This window comes from Chelon labrosus (genome assembly GCF_963514085.1).
Source record: "Chelon labrosus genome assembly, chromosome: 17".
Taxonomy (NCBI): Eukaryota; Metazoa; Chordata; class Actinopteri; order Mugiliformes; family Mugilidae; genus Chelon; species Chelon labrosus.
This window is the reverse complement of record NC_140350.1, coordinates 23,871,725-23,894,431: the sequence shown is the minus strand read 5'-3', so window position 1 is coordinate 23,894,431 and position 22,707 is coordinate 23,871,725. Positions and strand designations below refer to the sequence as shown.

Genomic DNA, 22,707 nt, shown 5'->3' with positions numbered 1-22,707 from the left:
AAACAAACAACTTCTTAGAATTGACAATGTTTCCTCACTAGTAACACCAACTGTAAGGGTCATCATGTCTGTTCAAGGTGGAATTAGCTTGACCGGGTTGTTACTGACAACATTAGCTCAACTTTTATATGAGAACTACGTGTTTATGGTTTCATGTAGTTGGACTGACCTCAGGACATCAGGACGTCCTAATGCTGCCTTCTCTATTACCATTTTTTGGAAGTTCTATACACATTGTGTGAAAACCAAGCCATTCATTTTATTTGCCACTATTTTTCATAAGATAACATACGCATTACTTGTTGGAAAAAGCCTCTCAGTCATCTGTGTGTGTGTTTTTTTAGCCTTCTATGTCTAAAAATTGTACTGTTTTTACCAGAATCACAGTGTGCGTCATTTGGACCCGCAAGCATCTGAAAACGTTCATCAAACTCAGCTCATGTTTTAATTTAATGCCAGTGGAAGTCGTTACTGGAACGTGGCCTTTGTCGTTTGCTTTCAGGGGTGCCATGTCTGCAGAATCTGAACACAGCGAACGCCCATACCAAAGACCAGGAAGGCGAGCTCAGCAAACTGAGTAAGGACGGCGAGCACGGGAAAGCGAGACCTCCGTCAGACGCCCAGTCCAACATCTTTGTTCTGAGGAAGATGGTGGAGGAAGTGTTCACTGTGCTTTACAGTAAGGAGTCGCTGTAAATGGAAGGGGCATCTTTTAGCAGTGAATTTTATGCAGCATTGAATGTACTCACGCTGCATCGTGTGATAACGCAGGTGAAGCTGTGGGGAAGAGCAGCCTGGTCCCTGTGCCTTATGAGTGGATCCAGAAGGACCCCGGCTGCGTCGTGGCCCACGGTTTGCCTGAAGGAGTCACCCTGAAGAAGCCCTCCGAGTACGACACCAAGACGCTGATGAAGATCCTGGAGCAGAGCCACCGCATCCAGTTCACCGTGAAAAGGTGAGTAAGAAGACGGTTGTCTGCCGTTTGAACACTTATGACGCAGTTTAACACCAGCTGTTTCACATCTTAAAAAGAGTTCCTGTACTTACTGTGTGTGGCCAGAAGCACGAAGCTGCTTTGGTATCTGCCGTAGTTAGTTTTTATTGGAAGCAGACAGCCTGTAGTGTATTAGTTATGGGTAGACGTGGTTTTAATTCAGCTTGGGAAAAACATTCTCTCAGGTTACATATTAGTTTCCACAGAACATGTTTTCCTGAAACAGTAACTGGTGATGTTTAACAGTATCAGCTGGAGCAGCTGTACGAGGAGCAGAAAGCCTGTTAATAATAATAATAATAATTATAAAGCTGGACATCATCACTGAGACTGAATCATTTCATAAAGGCCTCATATGATGCCGTTTGCACACATTTAAAAGCAGCAACTGGCTCCGTGTTCGCTGGACCGTTAGTGGGAGTGTGAGTGTAAAGGTCTAGAGAGCTGTGTAGTTAGCCGTCCAGTTTATATTGACTAAAGAAGGGGTATAAAAAATGAGTGGGAGTGCTGGATAAAGGAAGAAACCAGTGCAGTGCAAGTCATCGGAGTAAGGTGTGTATATACACCGATCAGGCATAACATTATGACCACCTTCCTAATATTGTGTAAGTCTCCAAAACAGTTGCGACTCATGAGACAAGGGACATGGACCTTCTGAGGGTGTCCTGTGTTGTTAGTGGGGGGTCTTTGAGGGGAGGGGCCTCTGTGGATCATCCCACAGATACTTGATCAGTTTGGGATCTAGTGAATTTGGAGGCCAGGTCAACACCTTGTGCTGTTCTTCATGTTTTTTTTTTTGTGTGTGTGTGTCTGTGTCAGGCTGCATCCTGCTGGGGATGGCTGCTGCCATCAAGGAACAATTTTTATTAAGTTGTAAAAGTAGTTTTCAAGCCTAAATCTGTAGCCAGTTTCATCAATAACAGCAAGGTACTTGTCCCCACTGGGTCCAGTAGGGCCGGGTATCTCTACAGATTTCCTGAATCTATTCGATTCTGATTCACAAGGTCCCGATTCATTTAAATTCAGTATTGCTTCATTTATCTTTCAACATAGTTTTGCTTACTTACAAAAGAGATTTTCACAAACACAATGTTGTCGTTGGTTTTGGAGTTTTGTGGTATTTCCACAATATTTCACCTCTAGTTTCACATCCTGCATGTGGCTTTGTTTTTTTGTGCACCTCCTCACTGTTGTCATGCCTCTCTGGCCTGATGGTGCTCTCAGCGTTGTTTTGGGTTTCCCTCACACGTGGACAAATCTCAGTTGTGCAGCCGTGCAAGATCAAACCAGTCGCAGCAGGATTTCCAATGAGAAGATCCAGGAAATGGTATATGGACTATGAGGACTATGAATAGATCTTTTTTTAAAAAAAGGATCAAGATAAATCAAAGAAATCGATTCTTTTAAACGCAGTCTTAACACTTCTATGTCTATAAAACATAGTCATAGGATAGTATGAATTCTAAATAGTCAATTATAGTGATTAGCAGCACTTCAGACTAGAAACAGCCTTCATTAACAAGTACAAGGGGCTTTGTTATTGATGAAATAGGATCCAAATCCAGTTTGGGTAATAGATCCATGACTTATCAGACACCGTTACACTGCACAGCTCCTCTAATGAGAGGCAGTCACCAAGTAAACCAGTTGTTTGAATGAGCAGTGTTTGCCGGAGCTTTGTCACAAGACTGAGTGGTACAGTTTCTTTTCTTATTAAATCTTAATTGGATCATCGTCTGCAAAAAAAATTACAGTTTTTGCCAGTTTCACTTAAGCCCACTGTAATTTGAAACATAAGAGGTCTTCTATGTGCATTAATATCTGCTGTCACATGCCGTTGCCCTCACCAAATTGGGTATTTCCCATCTCTTCCTCTGTGTAATGAGTATGAAGAGTGTAACTGTGCTGGATATAACTTGTGTTTGGTCTTGTTTCCTCACAAAATGACCGGATGAATGAAGAGCTGAAATACCGTTATTAAATGCAATTACTTCTAAAAAAAAAAAAAAAGAGTCATGAAATAGATGTTATGACCACTTTAATGAATTTGTCCCACAAAGAGCTGCTGTTCTTGCAGCGGTGGACACTCGGTGTGCAAACAAACAAAAAGCCTCAAGTCAAACAGCATATAACCCTTGATTCTGGTTTTGTCCCTTTGCACAGGCAAGCTGAAGATTTGTCTCGAGAAGCCAAGTCCACCACTGACGTCAATCACAACTCTTCCACCGCCGCCGCCGCCATGACGCAGAGCGGCCACGGCCCAGTGAAGACGACCGCTCAGACTGTCACGTCGCCGAGTCCGACCACTTCCAGCAACTCTGTCCTGTCGAACTTCCTCTACGGCATGCCCATGTCCTCCAAACCCCACCCAGACGGAAAGCTGGATTTCAAACCCATGTCCCTGCTCAATCTGGGCAAGGACAGGCTGGCCAGCTGGACAGCAGGGACAGACAAGAGCACCTCTGTCAAGGACTGTTCTAGCAGTGGTAGGTTGTTGCATATGAGTTTTGGAGGGATTATGGGATTATGGGAAAGCTAAAATTCAAGATAGACACAACATTCCTAATTATTATCATCATAATAATAAAGGAAAGTCTCTATATGAAAACGTATTTGGGTTCATGTGGCGCCTCCAGTGTTTAATGTGCAGCGTGCTTTGAAATCTGTTCATTAAACCATTCATTATATCACCCAAGCAGCACTTTCCCTTTTTATAGTCGTATCTAGAGAGGAATCCTTTTAGTCACAGCGCCAGCACTCATGTGCCTTCACTCCAGTTTGAAGTCTCGGCATAAGTTAAATCTCTAAAATGCAGGAAAACTCTAAAAACCGGGCCCAGAAGAAAAGCTCGAAGGCTGAATGTGTCTGCTTGAACTGAATATTATATATTTTATTTGTCTTTTCATTTTCAGATGAGACAACGAGACTACCTGGTGAGCCCAATCAGAGCCCTCCTGGCGTCCACATCTCTAAGAGGCTACTCTTCTCCATCGTGCATGAAAAATCTGGTAGGTTTGAATATATCACCAGGTAAATACTTTTTTAAAAAAATGTTTTAATAATATTTTTATTGAACTTTGCAAAGCAGGAATAGACAATACACACAGAAATGAAATTAAATAGAGAACTTCAACATCCTATCACATGTTTTCCACTAGGTTAACGGCAATGAGACTGTGTCCTGTACCCAGGCCGGGTCAGGTCATCCTTTGAGAGGCATTAAAGCCTAAATAATCAAAGAATAGATCCCAAGTTCGGAAAACTAGAAAAGGTTTGTCCTTTAATGCTGCCGAGAATGCTTCAAATGGAATGATACTATCAGGAGATGGGGCTTTATCGGCGATCCACAAGACCAGGATGGATTTCCTGGCGCAATGCAGCAGAATGTGCAGGAGATCTCTGTTGTGTAAATCAGCAGGGAGTTCATCATTGAGTCCCAGCAAACAAGTCCTTGGACCGAGATGCAGTTGGCGTTTGAAGATGAGGTTGAGCTGCTGTAAAGTGGTATTCCAGAACTGCAGGATATGGGGACAGCTCCACAAACAGTAGCCGATTAACATTTAGTACAAAATTCAGACAAGGCTGGGTACATTCTGTGTCGGGCCTAGTTGGCTTTTTTATTTTAAATCCATAACACGCATGGGTCACTAGGGAGTTCACAAGTAGACCGCTTCAATATACGGGTTTAGCCAAAAGATATACAGAATATTTTTGTGTATAACTGAGTAACTGTACTTATATGTGTGTAAGAAACACACACAAAGAGCAACATCAGAGACTTTTACTGTGCAAATACATCTGTAGATTGGCTTCAGATTTAGATAAAAAGCTGTCACTGTATCAGCATCAGTGGCTGTATCATAACTATACAGTGTGAAGTTCTTTTTTTTCATTTTATAGCTGCAGCATAATGAAAGTATTGCAACACCGGCATAAAAATAACAACAGAAGAGAGGATCGATGTTGCTCTCATGTCCGTGGCTTAGCACAAAGACTGGGAGCAGGGGGAACAGCTGGTCTGCCTCCGTCCGGTTGAAACACAATTCACCTATCAGCACCTCCACAGCTGTCTAATAAACACAATATGAGCCTCATGCTGCAGCATTTATCAAAATAAGAAACTCCATAAACACCAGATGATCCAGATCTGATCGTCACTCAGCACTCAGGTTTGTTGAATGACGACGACAATGATGATAAAGTGTAGGCACGTGGCTGGAGGTTGTTATTGCATTTGTGTGCATATAAGGTCCTGGAAGACAAAGAAGAAGAAGAACTTCAGCTACAGTGAAACTGATTGCACTGTTAAATAAACAGAGGATCAGTGCTGGTGTTATAGGAAAATCAAAAACAATCAGAAGCTGTATCAGCAGAGGGATGTACATGAACTGAAGATAAAAGAAAAAGGTTTGACATGCACGTGGGAGTTAAAATAAAAAGGAATTGCCAATCTCAAATTGATGCAATCTCACAAGTAAACCTGATCATAATCCTCTAGATTTGATTCAGTATATTACATCCATGCATTTTAAGTGTCCTCAGATTTAAAAGTTCTGTTTCCTAGCAACTTGTAGATGGTCAAATCATGAGGGGTTTGTTTTCCTATGTGGCTTGCTCTTAAGAAAACAGATCAAACCAATCCCAGATATTAATTGTTATGGATCCAAACAAACTTTTCTTTTTGCGTCTTGTGCTGTATGAGGCCCACTGATTATTTTGTGTACCACACCTTATTTTATGTCCCGGATAAAACCAGTGAAGCTGCAACTTTAGGATTCTCCACTCTGGTTTTTAGCAGTCAAATAGTGAAGTTTTGGAGGTTGCTGGTTGCTGGTAGGAGGACTGTGCTACCTTGGGACCCTCTGTTTCTGTATCTGCTTACTGATGTTTAAAAATAGTGACATAAAACTGCAGTACATACATTTTAAGGTATGTTTAAAATTCTTAAGAAACTGTAATGCCAAGGGAACTGTTTTAATATCAGAACTTCAGTCAACCAAGATTCAAAAATCTGCTGTCCTAGAGGAGGATGTTCACATGTACCGAGGCCAAGCATTGTTTACCGAACAGAGGCTGAACTGTACTAACCCTTAGCCATTAAAGGCTAAACCACTAAGATGTCAAGAGTAATCCTTTAAGAAGATTGTTCTGATTGGCCGAGTTGACACCGAGTAGATGGAGAATATTGATTCAGTGCATTTTAATGCTAAGGATCCATTAAACTTTCATGAAAGAGCCTCAGTTTCACTGTGAGTAAAACCCTGACAGGAGCCGTCTGTTGACTTTGTTTCCCTGCAGAAAAATGGGACTCGTTCATTCGGGAAACTGAAGACATCAACACGCTGAGAGAATGCGTTCAGATCCTGTTCAACAGCAGATACGGTGAGCATGTCCTCGGTGTCTGCCGCCTGCTATTGTCTGGGCATTAGTGTCACATGCAGCGTGGCGCTTAGAAAGGTGCCTCTGCTCTCTCTCCTCGAGCGATTGTTCACGCGCAGCGATGATGGCGCGTGTGTCTGTGGATGGTGATAGATTGGGGTCAGCTCTTGGGTTTGATCATCTTTTTCCTCAGTGATAACACATGGATTTGCAGCCTCAACTGTCCTGATTGCGAATTTACTTCAAATATTTGCATTTGTTTTTCTTATTTTAACTGTTGCTTGCAGGCAGAAATTCTGCAATATTCACAGAAAAGCTGTTATTTTTTTAAAACCCCACAGCAATAACCATTACCTTAAGCCTTTTTTTTTCATTTAGCTGCTATTATCTTCACTTCCCGAAAAACAAATCTTACCTGGAGGCTGCTCTTCTTTATGCAAATTACTCTTTGTAGACTGAAAAAAAACAAAACACCAATACATACATTTAAAATATTACTGTTGCACACTGTTTGAATAAAAACAATTATCTTCTTTGCTGCTTCCTGCCTCCAGCTGAGGCGCTGGGTCTGGATCACATGGTGCCTGTCCCCTACCGCAAAATAGCCTGCGATCCAGGAGCCGTGGAGATCATTGGCATCCCGGACCAGATCCCCTTCAAGAGGCCGTGCACATACGGCGTTCCCAAGCTCAAACGCATCCTGGACGAGCGCCATGGAATCCGCTTCATAGTCAAACGGTGAGCGTTAAGACTGAAACTGGCAACGGAGCTGAGAGGGAAAACTGTTTTTAGCGCACAACGTGTTTTGCATGCAGACGTAAAACTTAAGGATATATTCACTTGGTCTGTTAATTGATTAATGTAATTAACACAAGATTAGCTTTTCAAGGAAGCACATTGCATGCATACTTCCACCAGAGTCCAAGCTAATGACTGAGTACCGATCATAGTTTACCCACTTGATACTTAATTATCTGCAAACCACAACATGGCACTGCTTCTGAAAACTGTTATTGAGCAAAGATATTTAATGAGCAGCTACCGACCACGCCAGCCTATACTGTGCCATCTGTCTGTTAAACGTCTGCTCCCTTCAGCTCACGACGTCCCGCTGACTGGTAAACCGTTTCCACTCACGTCCCAAATGACTCTCCCTTTGCCAGCACACTGCGCTAATGGCTGCTCCTCCATCCATTTGTTTAAGCTAATTCAAATGAGCCACCGTGCCTTGTTTGAGATAACACATCTTTTACCGAATCCTGCAGGCAGCTCATTAGGCGTTAATACAGTTAGGGAAGATTGAAAATGTGATTAATTCAGAGCTACATCGCATTGTCTTTGAGAGCTGCTCCAGATGTTCCCTGATGTGCTTTATTGGCACGCTCTAGTGGCAGACGAGGGTCGTCTTTAAACAAACTGATGGTTAATTCTAATGGTTGCTTCCTTTAACTGAAACTCATTATCAGCACGTGATATCTCATGTAATGACCACTTGATTTTATTTCCACATTTTGATCGTTTCAGTCTCAAAGTCATAGAAAAATAGATCAAGACATGTTTGATCTTAGGGGGCACAGTGGAACGGTGGTTAGCATTGATGCCTCACAGGAAGAAGGCGCTGGGTTCGAATCCATCGTCCGACTGGGGCCTTTCTGTGTGGGGTTAATCCGACTTCTTCCCACCGTCCAAAGACATGCTGGTTAGGTTCATTGGTGATTCTAAATTGGCCGTAGGTGTGAGTGTGAATGGTTGCCGCCTCTCGCCCAGTAATAGCTGGGATAGGCTCCGGCCCTGCTCTGCTACTACATGCCACTACATGTCAGAAGTAATATCATACACGTTTTGACAGCTTTACTAACTTCATGTAGCCTGACGAGCCAGACCCACATTAAATGTAGGGTCTGGGCACTCTCCATAGACAGGGCTCAACCGGAGGGGTGGGATTAACGGTTGTCTTTCAAACTCCCTCTCCACGCAATAGGATAGCGCTACAACCAATCAGAGCAACGAAGAAGGTGACGTAGTCAGAGCGACGGAAAAGAGAGTTCCTTGCATGTGTTGTGGAAAAAACTTATCCTAATAGATATTAAATAATTCTTGTTGCATCCTGTTTTGTTTTTTTTATGAGTTCGCCTACAGGTTGAGTTTCTCCTGCATTAATCATTTTTAAGCTGTGGATCAAACTTTTGCCGTATCCGGTTGGCAAAACTCCAAATACATCCTTCTTTTGTAAGAACGACCTCAGTGCAGTTTCTTGTTCTTTTCTCAGAGAAAAGCTTAACTTCAAGTCTTTCAGAGCGGCGGCCAAAGCTGATTCGAAAGAAAGTTGTTCGCTAGCAGCAGCCATCGCTCTGGTAGTTCTAGCAGGATGGGGGAATTCACGCGTAATTCACGGAACTTATGGTCGCAGGTCAGTCGGCATCACGTTAAGCCCGCCCACCGACTCGTGATTGGCCCGGTCCATCTTGGATTTTTCGAAATCTCAAGTCAACGGAGAGTAACTACACTGCCCCTGGAAGCAAATGTAATTTGCTGCCGCTAGGGGCGCGTCTAGATTCTAGGCTAAACTTCATGTGCATCCGCTCCACATTTAGCGACGTGATGAACACATTAATGCTCGACTCAATAAAACCCAGCGCGTGTCGTCCATCTCATCGTCCTCCGCAATTTCCTTCATCTGATGGTTTTGACCTGTTTTCTCTGAGTGGGACATCTGTCCGACCTTTTATTAATAGCACATCCTTCATCATTCTTGAGTGGAAAAAGTTTCATCTTGATGTTGTCTCCAGGAAACTTTCCCCGTCTTATAAACGCAGCGGTCAGTGTTTCTCGTTGTTTCTGTGGCATCCATAACAGGACGTGTTATTATTTTCTCACGATCTCTTACTATCGCCTCACCAAACATCCACAGAGCATAACTTGCTAATTCCAGAGTAAATTCTTCCACACAGCAGACATGTTAAGTCATGTGATTTTGGTTCTTCTTCTTCTTCTTCTTCTTCTTGTTTTTTTTTTTTTGGCAGCTTTGACGTGAGAAGAGGAAGACGACGTTTTGACGCTACAAGGACGTGGTTTTGATTCAGGGCAGACCTAAAATAAATAACTAGAGAAGATCAGGCTTGGCTGGAGCACAGTTTCATAATATCTTTTTTTTCTGAAAAGCTTTAAAAACAGGCGTAGATAAACAAGGCTTGATGGAATAGTTGTGTCCTCAGATTAATTATGACAGCAGCCGTGGCAGACAGAGCGGCGGTACGTGCCAGGAGGAGGGGGGAAGCCGTCCAGGAGTAAATCGCACTCACACTTATTCTTAGTCGAGAGGGATTTCAGTGAAAACAAAGGAACGACTCAATGATCGTTTGACTGAGACGGATTGTTTAAAGAGCTGGTAATGATTGAGTTCACATGTACTGTGTTTGCATCCTGATTTTCTCCCTGATAGCTGAAGCGGTCTTTGAACTCAGCGACTGACGACTTGTCTCTTTCTTTTTATGTTTCAGAATGTTTGACGAGAGGATTTTCACCGGTAAGACTGATACTGATTTTGTTTTTGTGTTGATAGCATAGACTGTATATAAATATGGACAATACGTCTCCACTTCCTTCCTTCCATTGGCCAAACTGACGCTATTTTCCCGGGGATACGGGCAGCACCATCTTGGGAGTTTGGAGCAAAAGTCTGATCATTACGATCCGAGAGTGGAGCCACGATATCGATGCCCCGCCCACACTTCCTCCAGACTCAGTCTTGTTTTTGTTTAATTAATACTACACTCTGCTCTACCTCCACCAGTTACAAGGAAATGTTGGATTATACGACTATCAGTGTTTTATTAACTACATAAAATGACAGAAATCATCCTTGAAAAAAAAAAAATTGACGTGTATTTTAGTGTTTTAGTTTGGCCCAAGTCCCGCCCACTAACACTGAGGGGGTGGGGCTTATGACCTATACTGCAGCCAGCCACCAGGGGGAGCTCTACTTGCTGTTGCTTCACTTTAGAGGTCTTTATACAGTCTATGGTTGATACCATTGTCCCATTTCTGTGAGCAGTGATTTTGTCTCATTATAAAACACCACTCCCTACACCAGCGTCAAAAATTACGCAGGAAAATGTGGATAATTGCTCCCAGATTTCTTCCTGGGCTGTTTTTCTGATAACGTAGACATTTTCCTCATCTATAACCTTCATAGACGCTGGTTTTATTGCACGCTTGTTGTATTAGACTGCGTAACTGCGTGGCTAGATGGACTTGGAGATTATAATTGTTGTTCATTCACAAATCTTGACGTTCCAGTACTGAGTAAAAGTGTGAGAAAATCAGAGTTAATTTGGCTCTTTGCCTGAGAGCGGCTCACATTTTCATTAAAGTGAAGGATGATCTTTTGAAAAGGGAGCTTTGGGTAAAATGTAATTATTTTGGTAGCTTTCCATGTGCGCTTTGTAAAGGAAGTTCAGCCAGACACCTTGCTGCATTTGTCAGGATCCTTAGAATTAATTACAGAAACTGGCTGACAGAAAACTGCTCCGTCAGGTCTTTTATTTATATATTTACGCCCCACAGATGCGCGCCGCTAATGGGACGCAGCGTTTGTTTACCCTCTGTTTTTGTCTTGTTTGTCGCAGCCGCTGGCAAGATCGCGAGGGAGGAGGGCAAGCACGACCTGGGCTCCGCGCTCGAAGACGGCTTCCCCGACAATCTGATCATCCCGCCCACGGCCGCCGAGCTGGTCAGCAATCCTCACAGCAGCAGGTCGGAGCTCGGCCCACGCGGAAAACCGTCTATAATGTGGGAATGGGAGACGGGGGCACGCAGCCAGATTGTGCTGCTTTAATAACCGGCATTACTCGTAGTAATTAAACTGTTTAAAAACACAGTTTAGCAGAATGAATCATTATCATTGCTTTGGTGGCACTTGCTGTAATAAGCTTAATTTTAGCGACAGCCTTTAATTCATGTTTTGCTTTGGTCCCTTTATTTTTTTCTGTAAATCTTCTGACTGCCCATATGGTAGAACTAATTTATGGCTGCTTATTAAATAGAACACTATTTTCAATAAATCAGGTATGCATTTATAATCAATCATATCCAGGTTACCTTACATCTTATAAACTGGAGTCATCAAATAGGCAAAATTAAATCTCATTAATCTAAAGTGTCAACCAGAAGACGTTTCTTTTCCAGCTCAAAGGACGCAGCGGACGAAAAAAAAAGATCTTTAATCACCCTCATGTATTTTATTTTATTTTTTACAGATCAACGAGTGCCTGTGTGAGTCCCCTGGCTGACTGTGAAGCAGGTACGTGCTAATAAATGCAACTCTGCACGATGATAGAGAAATGATTTGAATCCCGATCGTTACATTAATTTCGACCGGCGCGATCGGAAGTCTCCTTCCAACACATTTCTGTCGTCCGCTCTAAGTCTGTTAATCGCGACCGTAAACCACACGCTGATGGGAACTCGTGCAGAATGAACCGTTCAATCCCCGCAGGTCCTTCAGGAGATTGCATTCCTTTGAGGAGGATTAAAACAGAGCCTCCAGACGGGGAAATCATTCAAGTTACAGTGCCGGGTAAGTGAGCACACACTTGGCAGCCGTTGGCTTTGAGAATGAGTCACTTCTAAGAAAAAAAATAAACAAACACGGGATCCAGACAAAGGCTTTCAGAGATTGAGTCTGTGATGCAGTGTCACTAGACCGATATGTAAAACTATGTCAGGCAAAACATCAACTGCTTATGAGGTCCTTTTTACAATCACTTGTTTGTGTCAAGAAGATTTGATTGTTTTGATTTGACATTTCCTGTGCGTGTGAGCAGTTTTGGATATATCCAACACTAAGCTTTTATTTCAATAAATATGAATTTTCCAAAAAGCTCCAGTCATAGTTAGTAAGGACTGGATGCTCGTCTCAGTCCGAATCAACTTTAGATGAAAGTCTTGACTTGCACCTTATTTAAGTGGAGTTTATTTCTCTGCGGGACCTAGACGCCGGTTTATACTTATGCGCTCGTCAGTCTGGCTCGCTCTATAACAACACCACCCAAACACTAGTCGGCGCTGTGTCTTTTTATTGTCAGTCGAGTTAATTTTTGTTTCTACTTCCTTTCTATTTTCCACAGTGCCGACTGAAACTTTCGCCGAAGACGAGTCATACAAACGTTTGTATTTCTGAACCTCCTCAGTTAACCTTTCCTCCATGTGTTCCATCTTTATTGATCCAAATCTATCAATTCAAAAATTGCAGAGATGGAGAAGCAGCCAGAAATACTAAAGAGGAAATGGGTCTTCGTTGTCGTCGTGGCCTTTGCGTCAACTTAAGTCTAAACCGCCTATTACTCTTTAATTTTAAATTAAATTTTCATATTTGTAAAAGAAAAAAGGTGCTTTTAGACTTGCTCTGTCCGAGCATGACTCATTCGTTGTGTTTGAAAGGTTTCCAGTTGAAGCTGTAATGTGTAAAAGTTAAATACAGCATCTAAAAACCTTTGTATTGGCTTCATTCTGATTTGGACCCCCTGTGGTTAATTGAGGAAAAACCTGCTAGAGCAAATCTTTGCTGGCCTGGAAGCCAGACCAAATTTTTTTGTGGCTGAAAGTTGGTTCTACTCACACACCACTGGGGATTAATTATGCTCTGGTAAAGATCTGCTGGGTCAGTGATATTGTTATGGCAGGCTTTAAGCTCATTAGATACTCCGCGAGAAGTGAGAAATTTGTTCTGGCTTCTCGGGCTGCGAGAACAAGAAAAAAAAAGTTTGTTTCGGCCAAGCAATTTATAATGGACAGAAGAACAGCCATGACATAGTTTACACATCATCCGAGCACTGTCCGATTGCAGGCAAAGGTATGTTTTATCTGTATCGGTTCATACACAGTGTATTATGAAACCCAAATAACGTGCTACTGGACTCATATTCTGATAAGAGTTGAGCTTATTACCAATTTATGATAATGATAGTCTAAGAGAGAGCCAAGTATGGTGTGCACCGGTGCAGGTGATTTCAATTTAGTTCCCGTATTCTATTAGAATTACTGCAGTTGCAGCAGATAACCAATCAGGGAAAGTAGAATAAATGTCCCACTCAGTGCGTCCAAAGAGCAGGACTCTTGGAGGAGAGTGTGACGCCACTCAGGACCCATTTGTCATCCCTCCCCAGCCTACGCTATAATATACATAACACAGCATTAAGGGATGCACACACAGGAAGACACTAGCAGTGATGTGAGGACAAGAAGCCGTGGAAATTTAATTACGGGCTCGGAGCGTCCGGTGAATCCGGATGCTCTGTCCTGTTCAAATAGAGAGCAGTGTCCAGCCTGCTCCATCCATACACAGGGAATATCTTCAGGTTCAGCTTGTTTCACTCGAGTTGGGTTACCTGGGCAACCAGAGCCTTAAACGTCCACTAGTGTCGGCTACAAAGAGATGATATAAATCACTTCATATTTGGACAGGGCTTTATATATATACCACTCTGAACCTATCAACACTGCTTTACATGAATGTAACACCACTATAGGAAATATTTCCTCTCTCTGATATAAAGTTCAGCAAAAAGTTGATAACTAATCTTTTTGCTTCTCTAGATGCTGGCACAAATGGGGAAGAGCCCAGTGAGTCTGTGGCCGAGCCCGTCGCAGCTGCTCCGTGTCCAGCCACGGCCTCCCCCTCGGCCCCCCCAGCCCCCTCTGCCCCCTCTGCTCCCCCGGCCCCCTCGGCTTCCCATCACGCGATGGAAAATCACGCAGGTAACCTCATCTCTGTCGGCCCACACCTGCATTTCATCCGCCGTCTCACACTGCTGCTCCTGGGATGACGGCTCCTACCGCAGCCTTACCGCTCCACCGGTGCCGCCCAACTGCCACCTCAAACACTGGCCGTTTTTAGGAAGCTAAATAACGTATGAAACCGCTTTATCTCCCACTTCCTCATGACCAAACCTCAACCCCAGTCACTAGTAGCCACAACCCCAACCTTAAACCCCCTCCTTGTGCCCTTACTCTCCCATATTGTAGCTCCTCTTCTCCCCCTCCAGCCTCACAAAGACTAGCTCTCATCTGTGAACGGCACCGTGCCCCAGCTGTCTGACACCGACCCACTCTCTGAGTCCTCTCTGTCAACACGAGGGTAACCTGAAATCGGCAACCTCAAGACGGCTGCATCGTGCACATTTGCAGATTTGGAGTGACATTGTCTTCTAGTCCTGCTGCCCAAAACCCATACGCTAGCTAGACCACACTAATCCTCAAAGGTCCCGTTGAGACTCCCACATCCTGCCCCGCCCACGTAGAACCCTCCCCACTAGGTAAATAGAGGTTACCAAGATCATTTGAGTAGACTGCACTCTTGTTCCAGACCTTACCGTCTGCCTCATTTGCCAGAAGCTATTAAAACAAGTTGATTTGGTCATTGCAAACAAATACATGCAGATAATGTAAATCTTCCGTCTTCGCTTGTGTACCTCAGTTTAATGGAGGTAAAGCAATGAAAGATTACAGAGTTTTCATTTGTCCTTGTCCCCGTTACTCTCTGTCACCAGTTTTCATGCAGACGTTTTCTTTTTTTCTTTTTTAAATATAATTTTTCAACGCTGCAATCACAATCATTTTAGTGAATTGACCCTTTTACGATGTCAAACGTTGCAAAAGTTTAGCACGCACAGACCTGCAAGTTTCCCACCTAATCCATCACGCTGTCCAAATGTCAAAATCGACTTTAGTTTTTTTCCTAAATTAAATTAACATATAAACGAGGCCATTTTTTACATTTGAAGGTGGTGCTGTTGCAAAGCTACAGAGATTGAAGAGTCTACTCAAAGCGATCTTGTTTCTTTTTTTTTGTTTGTTTTTTTGCATACATTCCTTTCAGGAGGCATTTTTGTTTTATTTTGTTGATTTGCTTGTGCTTTGTTTAAGTTTTCTTTCACAAATGACCACTAAAGGAAAGAAAATGAAGGTAAGTGCACTCAGTCACATTTTGTTTTGCATTTGTAGTCAGTTCCCAGTCACATCCTGGTATTTTGCATTGTAGTAAAATGGATCTGATCTAGAAAACGTGGGCCGACCAGACTTTCCAAATTAAAACGTCAAACCCTGAATCATCTTTTGTGGTTCGGTTTACCAACATTATTCAGTTAAGAAGACAGTTCCAAACTGTGCACTAAAAGAAAGTCCCATGTAGTAAAACTTAGGACTAGTCTGTAGTCATGTTTAGTTGAATCCAACAGAGCAGATTTTGATGTCTGCTAAATGTTTTATGTTGTTCAGTAGAAGCCAGTTCTCACCAGGGTCTGTTGTGATTCTGTTCCTTCTGCACCGTACAAAGATGCATCATGTAAAACAATAGAATTACCTGCTGAACTAGATGTACCCTTCAAACATTACACTACTGTGAACATCTCCAAACGTGTGAGACGTAATGAGACGATCTTCCCGTTTAACTCACCCCCAAGAACCAAACAATAAATACTCATTTTGGCGACTTCATAATGTTCAGTTCCTGCTCTGAATGTCATGGCTTTCAGTAACGACGCAGCATACAGTGATGCTGTGATGCAAACTTGTTCACATCATTATTCATTTTGCTTGCAATTGTTAATTTTGAGCAACATTTGTAAAATCAGTAATTTATTGCTCATATTGCACTGGTTATTTTATCTACTTGTGTGTACTGGTGGTAAACATAAAGGTTCTGATCAGACCCGGTATTAACACGCATCCTGAGTGCAGTGATGCCAGATACAGCTGATGGTTTACAGCTAAAAAGCTGACAAAAATTCACCCAAAATATTTTATTATATTAATATTTTGTTTAGTAATTCAAAAAAAGCAACGGTATCAAAGCATATAAATCATTCAGCAACAAACTGCAGCAGCCAACCACCCACATCTGGCCACTACAAGCACATTCAGTGCTCTCACTCATGCTCACACATACAATGTCTTGGAAAGAGTGCATGCACTTTGGTCTTGTTTCAAATCAGCATGAAAAAGAAAGTAAATGATCCCAAATGTTTTGTTCGCCTGCCCAGTTCAATTCAAAACCACCAAAGTGGCCATAAAACTGCCCAATCTGGCAATGTGCATATGTGTGTTCACGCCTGGCATTAGAATGCGTCTCCACATACGTCTCGAGGGACCACTTGTGATCGCATCTTAGTGCCACGCTCTGTATGAATGTAAATAACACCTACAGCGTTTGGGGCGCAGTAGAGCATTGCGCCAGCAGTGCCTGTCTCAGACCAATAGATGTCTGTCTGACGCTGTTTCAGAACCATTAACAGAGCTGTCGCTTGTGTGTGGGTGCCGACACAAAGACATGATACAAACTGTGGAAGCTGTTAAGTCTCTCTCTCACAGAAAACACACTTATAGTTATTATTTATTATTTATGTATTTATCTCTTGTATAGTCCTGCACAAAGACTTGATTATACGTCGCTGTTTGCAGCAGTAAAAGAAAAACCTCAAGGCCTAAAGATAAATAAAGACACAACTTCAGTTCACACGGCTGCCTTATCCTACGAGGGAAACGGTTTGTGTTTATTTCTTTAGACTTGTTTATCCGTTTAGTGAGTTAGTTGCTAGCTACACAGACAAATGATATTCAGAGGCTCTCTCCATTAATGAATAGATGACACTTTTGGTGCTTTTGTCCTTTCTGGTGATCATTCATAACAGTGACCGTCTGTTTCCTCTCAATCAAATTTTTTGTCCCAGTACTGACCTTTTAATATTCGTCATCGGCCGAGCTGTGTCTCAATCTGATCTTTAATGAACAGAATGTCCTTCCCTGGAGAATCACAAAGGCTGTTCCTCATTACTTGTTTTCTCCTAGATCATGTCTGCTCAGTGCAACTGTATTAAGTCCAATAAATATGGCTGTCAAAGTTTATGCAGTGAGGGGCGGGCTATTTCGTACTTTGGCTCTAGAAAATTCTGTGTTCTCTACTCCATAAAGGAGCTGGTCATTCAGCGCTATAAACGACTTAACCCTCTTCTTTTGTGTACTTATTGCGTTGTCTTCTTCTGTGACACTAGCCAACCAAGAGGAAGACGAGATGTTTTAACGCTACATGGACGTGGTTTTGGTTTATGCAGACCTGAAATAAATAACTATAAAAGATCAGGCTTGGTTGAAGCCCAGCACCGATTCAACCCGATCGTTTTAGAAATGTCTGCATCAGCCCCGATACTGGTACATCCCTAGTGTTCACACCTGTACTTTAAGCTGTCCACATGTGATCGGATCGTCCAGGTCAAACGTTAATACCAGGTCTGAACAGGGCCAAAGAGTCACAAATATAATAATCACCGCAAAATCAATGTAGGACCAAACCTGAGTTACCAGCTGACTCTTGTGCAGTAAAGCCACTCCCAGAAACCAACGTATTTGATCATCTGTAGTTGATCATTTGTTAACTGTTTCTTAAAGCAGCTGTTGTTGTTGTTGTTTGTCCTTCTCACGTCTCTTTGCATCTTCCAGCTGAAGCTCTGTCACCTCCCAGTGCGGCGTCCCAGAGCATCAGAAGATCCTCTGAAGGTGAGCTGCAATTAAATAAAACACCTGGCTTAAGAAATATTTTAAACTTTATATTTTGGTCCTGTTTCTGCACCTTCACCCTTCCCGTGTTTCCTGCATCCATTTGTCACGCTCTTCTGTGATTAATGCACCGCTCCATACGCTGACCTGCTAACGACACAGTCCGTTTGTCATCAGGTCAGCGCAGGGCAGCTGGAATTTATCAAAATAAAGCCGACACGGGGACAAGTAGTAATGTTCACAGGTGGGAAGCTGCCTCACCTCTCCAAACTAGTATAATAACTCTCTTTTGGCGCTCTCTTGTGTTTTTCATTTGCCGGACTCGTCCAGCGGGGAGTCTGGTGGAGGATATTGGCGAAATGATTCTTCAGCTTCGGAGACAAGTGGAGAGCCTCTTCAGCATTAAGTACGGTAAGGTACCTGTAGTGGTGGAGCCTTATCCTCATTCACAGGAGGCCAAGAGGTTGTGCCGTTAATTTTCCAGTGAGACGGATCTCCTCCACGTGTGCACAGCAATTCAGAACGTATATATGAGATAGAATCTGTTCAAGAGTTTAAGCTAAAGGACGCCGAGCATTAGTGTGTCTCGCTGTGGGTGCAGCACAAGAAAAGACACATTCCTTATTATCGTAAGTGGAATGACAGTAGAGAGCTGTCAAAGCAATTAAGACTGGGTGTTGTGTTACAGTGGCATGAAGGAAGAAACTGATCAGTAACTTCAGACTGCTGTAGCGGTGAATACACACAGCTACATGTTAGTAGCAGGACTCCATTACTTGTTTGACAAATGATTATTTAATAACACACAGCTGATCTCACAATTAGGCAGCATCTTAAGAAAAGTTCTTAAAATAGCCTCAGATTGTTTACAGTGGCATTTTCATTCATCTTATTCTGTAACTACTTGTCCTGTGAAGGGTCGATGGGGGGCTGGATCTTATCCCAGTTGTTATTGGGCGGGGTACACCCTGGACAGGTCTCCAGTCTATCACAGGGCTAACACAGAGAGACACTCCTCACGCTTACGGCCAATTTAGAATCACCAATGAACCGAACAAGCATGTCTTTAGACGGTGGGAGGAAGCTGGAGAACCTGGAGAGAACCCACGCAGACACAGGGAGAACATGCAAACTCCACACAGAAAGGAACCAGTCGGTCCATGGATTAGAACCCAGAACCTTCTTCCTGTGAGGCATCAGTGCTAACTGTGCCGCCTAGAAGTAGTTTTACTGCACAAATCTGAAAAAAGTGAAAATGTTTCAGTTACCGTCTGTGTCGCAAATGATAGTTAGATCGCCACAACAAGAACTTCAAGTCAGTTTCACTAGTTAACAGAAAGCTCTACGTCTACGTGGTATCACTCTATAGGCAGCCAGGTAACAGCAGTAACTAGGTCTGGGTTTAGTTTCACAGGGTCCCGATTCCATTCATCACAAATTTCAGTTTTGAAACAGTTGTTAAAACTTAAATTGAGATTGGTTTCACATCTTACATATGGCTTTGCTTTTGTGCAACTCGTATTTGTCGTCCTACATTTAAATCCGCTCATCTTTCTGTCCTGATGTGGTTGGAGTTCCTGTCATGTCATGTGGACAAATCTCGTCGCGTGGTCTCCCAGAAATTTGTCAAGTGAAACCAGTCTTGAGAGATTTCTAACGAGTGGATGATGGAAAAATCGATCAGGGGACTTTATGACTTATGATATCTTATATTTCAACTCCAGATCGATTAGAATTGGAAAATCCATTTATTTTATACACAGTTTTTATTTATTTATTTATTTAATTGTCTTTGTTTTTTGGCCTTTTGTTCCTTCGTTGGTTAGTTCAATAGAAACAACAGACAGGATATAAAGGGTGAGAGACAGGACACGACGTGATGTAGAGGGTGCAGGCTGGAATCGAACCTGTGGTGAAGATAAATCTTTTTGTCTTCTGCTGCAGACATGAGATTAAACTCACAGTGTTTAATCTGTAAGTCTTCATTGCTTCATGGCACGAAGAGAAAAAAACCCCTCTCTGCTGGAAGACTTGATCCTGACACTTTTAGCAAGTTAAACTCTCATAATCTTGGAGCGCTGTCATCCCTGCCACTCCGTCTTTAATACAGCTGTATTTTGTTTGAGCATTAATAACTGGACAGTTTGGTTCTTAGCGGCTGACAAAAAAACCCCTGATGCCACCAAGGATAAAACGACGTCTAACAGAGCATTTACCATCCCCTCTCCCTCAGCCGAAGCTCTGTGCCTCCCTGAACCAGCCAAGGTGCCGTACTCCAAGTTCCAGATGTATCCAGAGGATCTGTACGTCACCGGGCTGCCGGAGGGAATCTCCCTCCGAAGGCCCAACTGTTTCGGAGCAGCCAAACTACGGAAGATCTTGGCCGCCAGCAGTCAGATCCAGTTTGTTATTAAAAGGTGAGAGCGCATGTAGAACGTGTTGTGATGTGCACGTTACTCCTTTTATTAGAGTGATTACAGCTTTGTTCATTAACGGGTTTATTCAAAATAATCTCGTTTGTCTCCAGGCCTGACCTCTTAACGGAGCAAGTGAAACAAGAGATGCCTTCCATCCCGGTCTGTGATTCAGGTGTGTCTCTATGCAACCAGCTGAAAAAATAATGTGAAATTGTCCCTTTGACCTCTTCATGAAGACGGAGAGTATTTTTCTTTGATGTCGGTGGATTATACGACAGGATTTAGTTCTGTTTTTAGTCGGCGACTCTTCTTGGAGGTCAGAGATTAAAACAGCTGTCCTGTATCTGCGCTTCATGATTACTACAAGAACAGGGACGGGTGTAAACATGCAGTCATTCCAAATACTATAATATTTAAAGCTTTGAACACGGAATAAGTAGGATCTCAGCAGAAAGTCACACCATCTGGAGGCTCATAACGTTGTCTCCAAGAGCTATTTGTTCTGTCCTCTGCGCGGCTGAAATTATAAGGTCAGATTCAGTTCATGCAGTTTTTTTTAAACCAGCTCTTCTAAAGACAAAAATAAATACATCCAGGATTTGCCGGAATTTATTTTACTGGTGACGAAGCTCAGCTGCTGGGACCAGAGGCAACTCTTGACCTTTGTGGTGTTCAGTAAATCTTTATAGATGACCAAAACAAAAAGTTTAACCTTTAAAATATTTTTCTGAAGAGCTCGACGCCAAGGATGCCACGCCAGTAACGGAGGACACTGCAGCTATTTCCAAGAGACCTGGATTCTCAGGTACGCCGGACTTTAAAGATTACATTTAGTGCTGTCATCTCTTCAAATTGTGTATTAACATTTATCACTGTTGCAACGGGTTTCTAAGAAGCTCCAATGTGTCTTCTGTCCTCCGTCTGCAGAGTGTTTGGAGTCCAAGCTGTCCAGGATCGACCTGGCCAACACGCTGCGAGAGCAGGTCCAAGATCTGTTCAACAGGAAGTATGGGGAGGCATTGGGCATCAAGTACCCCGTCCAAGTGCCTTACAAGAGGATCAAGAACAACCCGGACTCAGTCATCATAGAGGGCCTCCCGCCCGGCATCCCCTTCAGGAAGCCCTGCACCTTCGGCTCGCAGAACCTGGAGAGGATCCTGGCGGTCGCTGACAAAATCAACTTCACCATCACCAGGTGAGAAGCGCAGGTCACACCATCGGTAAATCAGACGCTTCCTGTTCTCTGCCCTTCCTAATAAGGCAGCCGAACTTTAGTCTGTCTGTCTGTTGCATGTTATAAAATCTTTATTAATCCACCACAAAGTCAGAACGTTCTATGAAATCAGTCAACACAGCTAAGTAAGCCCTGCTGTGTTTACACAGACTCATCCTCTAATAATATGAATAAAAATGCCTCGATAATAACGGATAATAACCTTTGATTATATTAATGTAAAAGCTTGATCAGCTGGTTTCTCTCTGCTTGGAATAAATCCACTCTGTGTGAGCGTGTTTGTGAGTCCACGTGGGGTAAACATCGGGTGACAACCAGTTGTTTAAACAAGTGTTTGAAAAGAGGAACAAAGTCAGAATCCATGTGGGCAGAGACGCTGAATTTTCCATTTTTAGAGAGAATGTGAACACAATCTTTTAAATTATTTTATCCACGTAGGAGTAGCTAACCATTTCGGTTGCATGCCTGGACTTCTTTCAGTCAGACTGCAGAAATATTATCCACGTTGAATATAAAGAATCACAAGGATAAACATCTATGGCATTGATGATCCAAAACCAAGTTATCATTCTTTAGAAGCTCTTGACTCCCTGCAACAGACTTCTTTAATGGCTCCTCTGTGACTGAAATGAAAGCCAGAGACTCCTTTCTGTTTCCTTTTATTTATTAACTAGAACATGTTATGTGCTGTTGTTAAATGAAAATGATAAAAATGACTTTTAGACAACCTGCTCACATACCTTTGTTGTTTTCAGACCATTTCAAGGACTTATTCCAAAACCAGGTAAGAACAGAATTTTATCACATTAACCGTCATCCGGCTCAGAGAAGTGACAATAATAACATGTAATACTGACGTTAATATATGTTTTAATTCCTTTTACCAGCACCTCGGCGAGTCACTTTACTAAAGAAAGCCTACTCTTCAATAAGTGGTGAGAAGAATATGTTTTTATAGATCCAACACTTTACTGCCACGGTTTCCTCTGGGGGTTTGTTTTGATTGTTGTCACCGACCTCCTCTCTCCTCCCGACAGACGATGATGACATTAACCGCATGGGAGAGAAAGTGGTCCTGCGAGAGCAAGTCAAGGAACTGTTCAACAAGAAATACGGTAAAAACACGCAGAGGT

The 22,707-nt window shown here is 42.7% G+C and overlaps 1 protein-coding gene across 3 annotated transcripts in view; it reads left to right on the top strand.

The window, feature by feature from the left end:
- gtf2ird1 (GTF2I repeat domain containing 1) overlaps nucleotides 1–22,707 on the top strand; it is a 33,849-nt gene that overhangs the window by 6,000 nt on the left and 5,142 nt on the right. For all 3 annotated transcript variants that reach the window (XR_014699537.1, XR_014699538.1, XM_084564242.1), the window contains exons 4-23: nucleotides 503–679; nucleotides 772–955; nucleotides 3,158–3,480; nucleotides 3,907–4,002; nucleotides 6,293–6,376; nucleotides 6,928–7,111; nucleotides 9,874–9,899; nucleotides 11,002–11,128; nucleotides 11,632–11,675; nucleotides 11,871–11,951; nucleotides 13,970–14,131; nucleotides 17,867–17,923; nucleotides 18,254–18,334; nucleotides 20,157–20,340; nucleotides 20,451–20,512; nucleotides 21,074–21,145; nucleotides 21,268–21,535; nucleotides 22,330–22,358; nucleotides 22,462–22,509; nucleotides 22,612–22,689. Coding sequence is in view for 1 of the 3 variants with exons in the window: in XM_084564242.1 (XP_084420368.1) it covers nucleotides 503–679; nucleotides 772–955; nucleotides 3,158–3,480; nucleotides 3,907–4,002; nucleotides 6,293–6,376; nucleotides 6,928–7,111; nucleotides 9,874–9,899; nucleotides 11,002–11,128; nucleotides 11,632–11,675; nucleotides 11,871–11,951; nucleotides 13,970–14,131; nucleotides 17,867–17,923; nucleotides 18,254–18,334; nucleotides 20,157–20,340; nucleotides 20,451–20,512; nucleotides 21,074–21,145; nucleotides 21,268–21,535; nucleotides 22,330–22,358; nucleotides 22,462–22,509; nucleotides 22,612–22,689 (2,367 nt within the window). In the remaining 2 variants the exon portion in view is untranslated. The remainder of the gene's footprint in view (nucleotides 1–502; nucleotides 680–771; nucleotides 956–3,157; nucleotides 3,481–3,906; nucleotides 4,003–6,292; nucleotides 6,377–6,927; nucleotides 7,112–9,873; nucleotides 9,900–11,001; nucleotides 11,129–11,631; nucleotides 11,676–11,870; nucleotides 11,952–13,969; nucleotides 14,132–17,866; nucleotides 17,924–18,253; nucleotides 18,335–20,156; nucleotides 20,341–20,450; nucleotides 20,513–21,073; nucleotides 21,146–21,267; nucleotides 21,536–22,329; nucleotides 22,359–22,461; nucleotides 22,510–22,611; nucleotides 22,690–22,707) is intronic.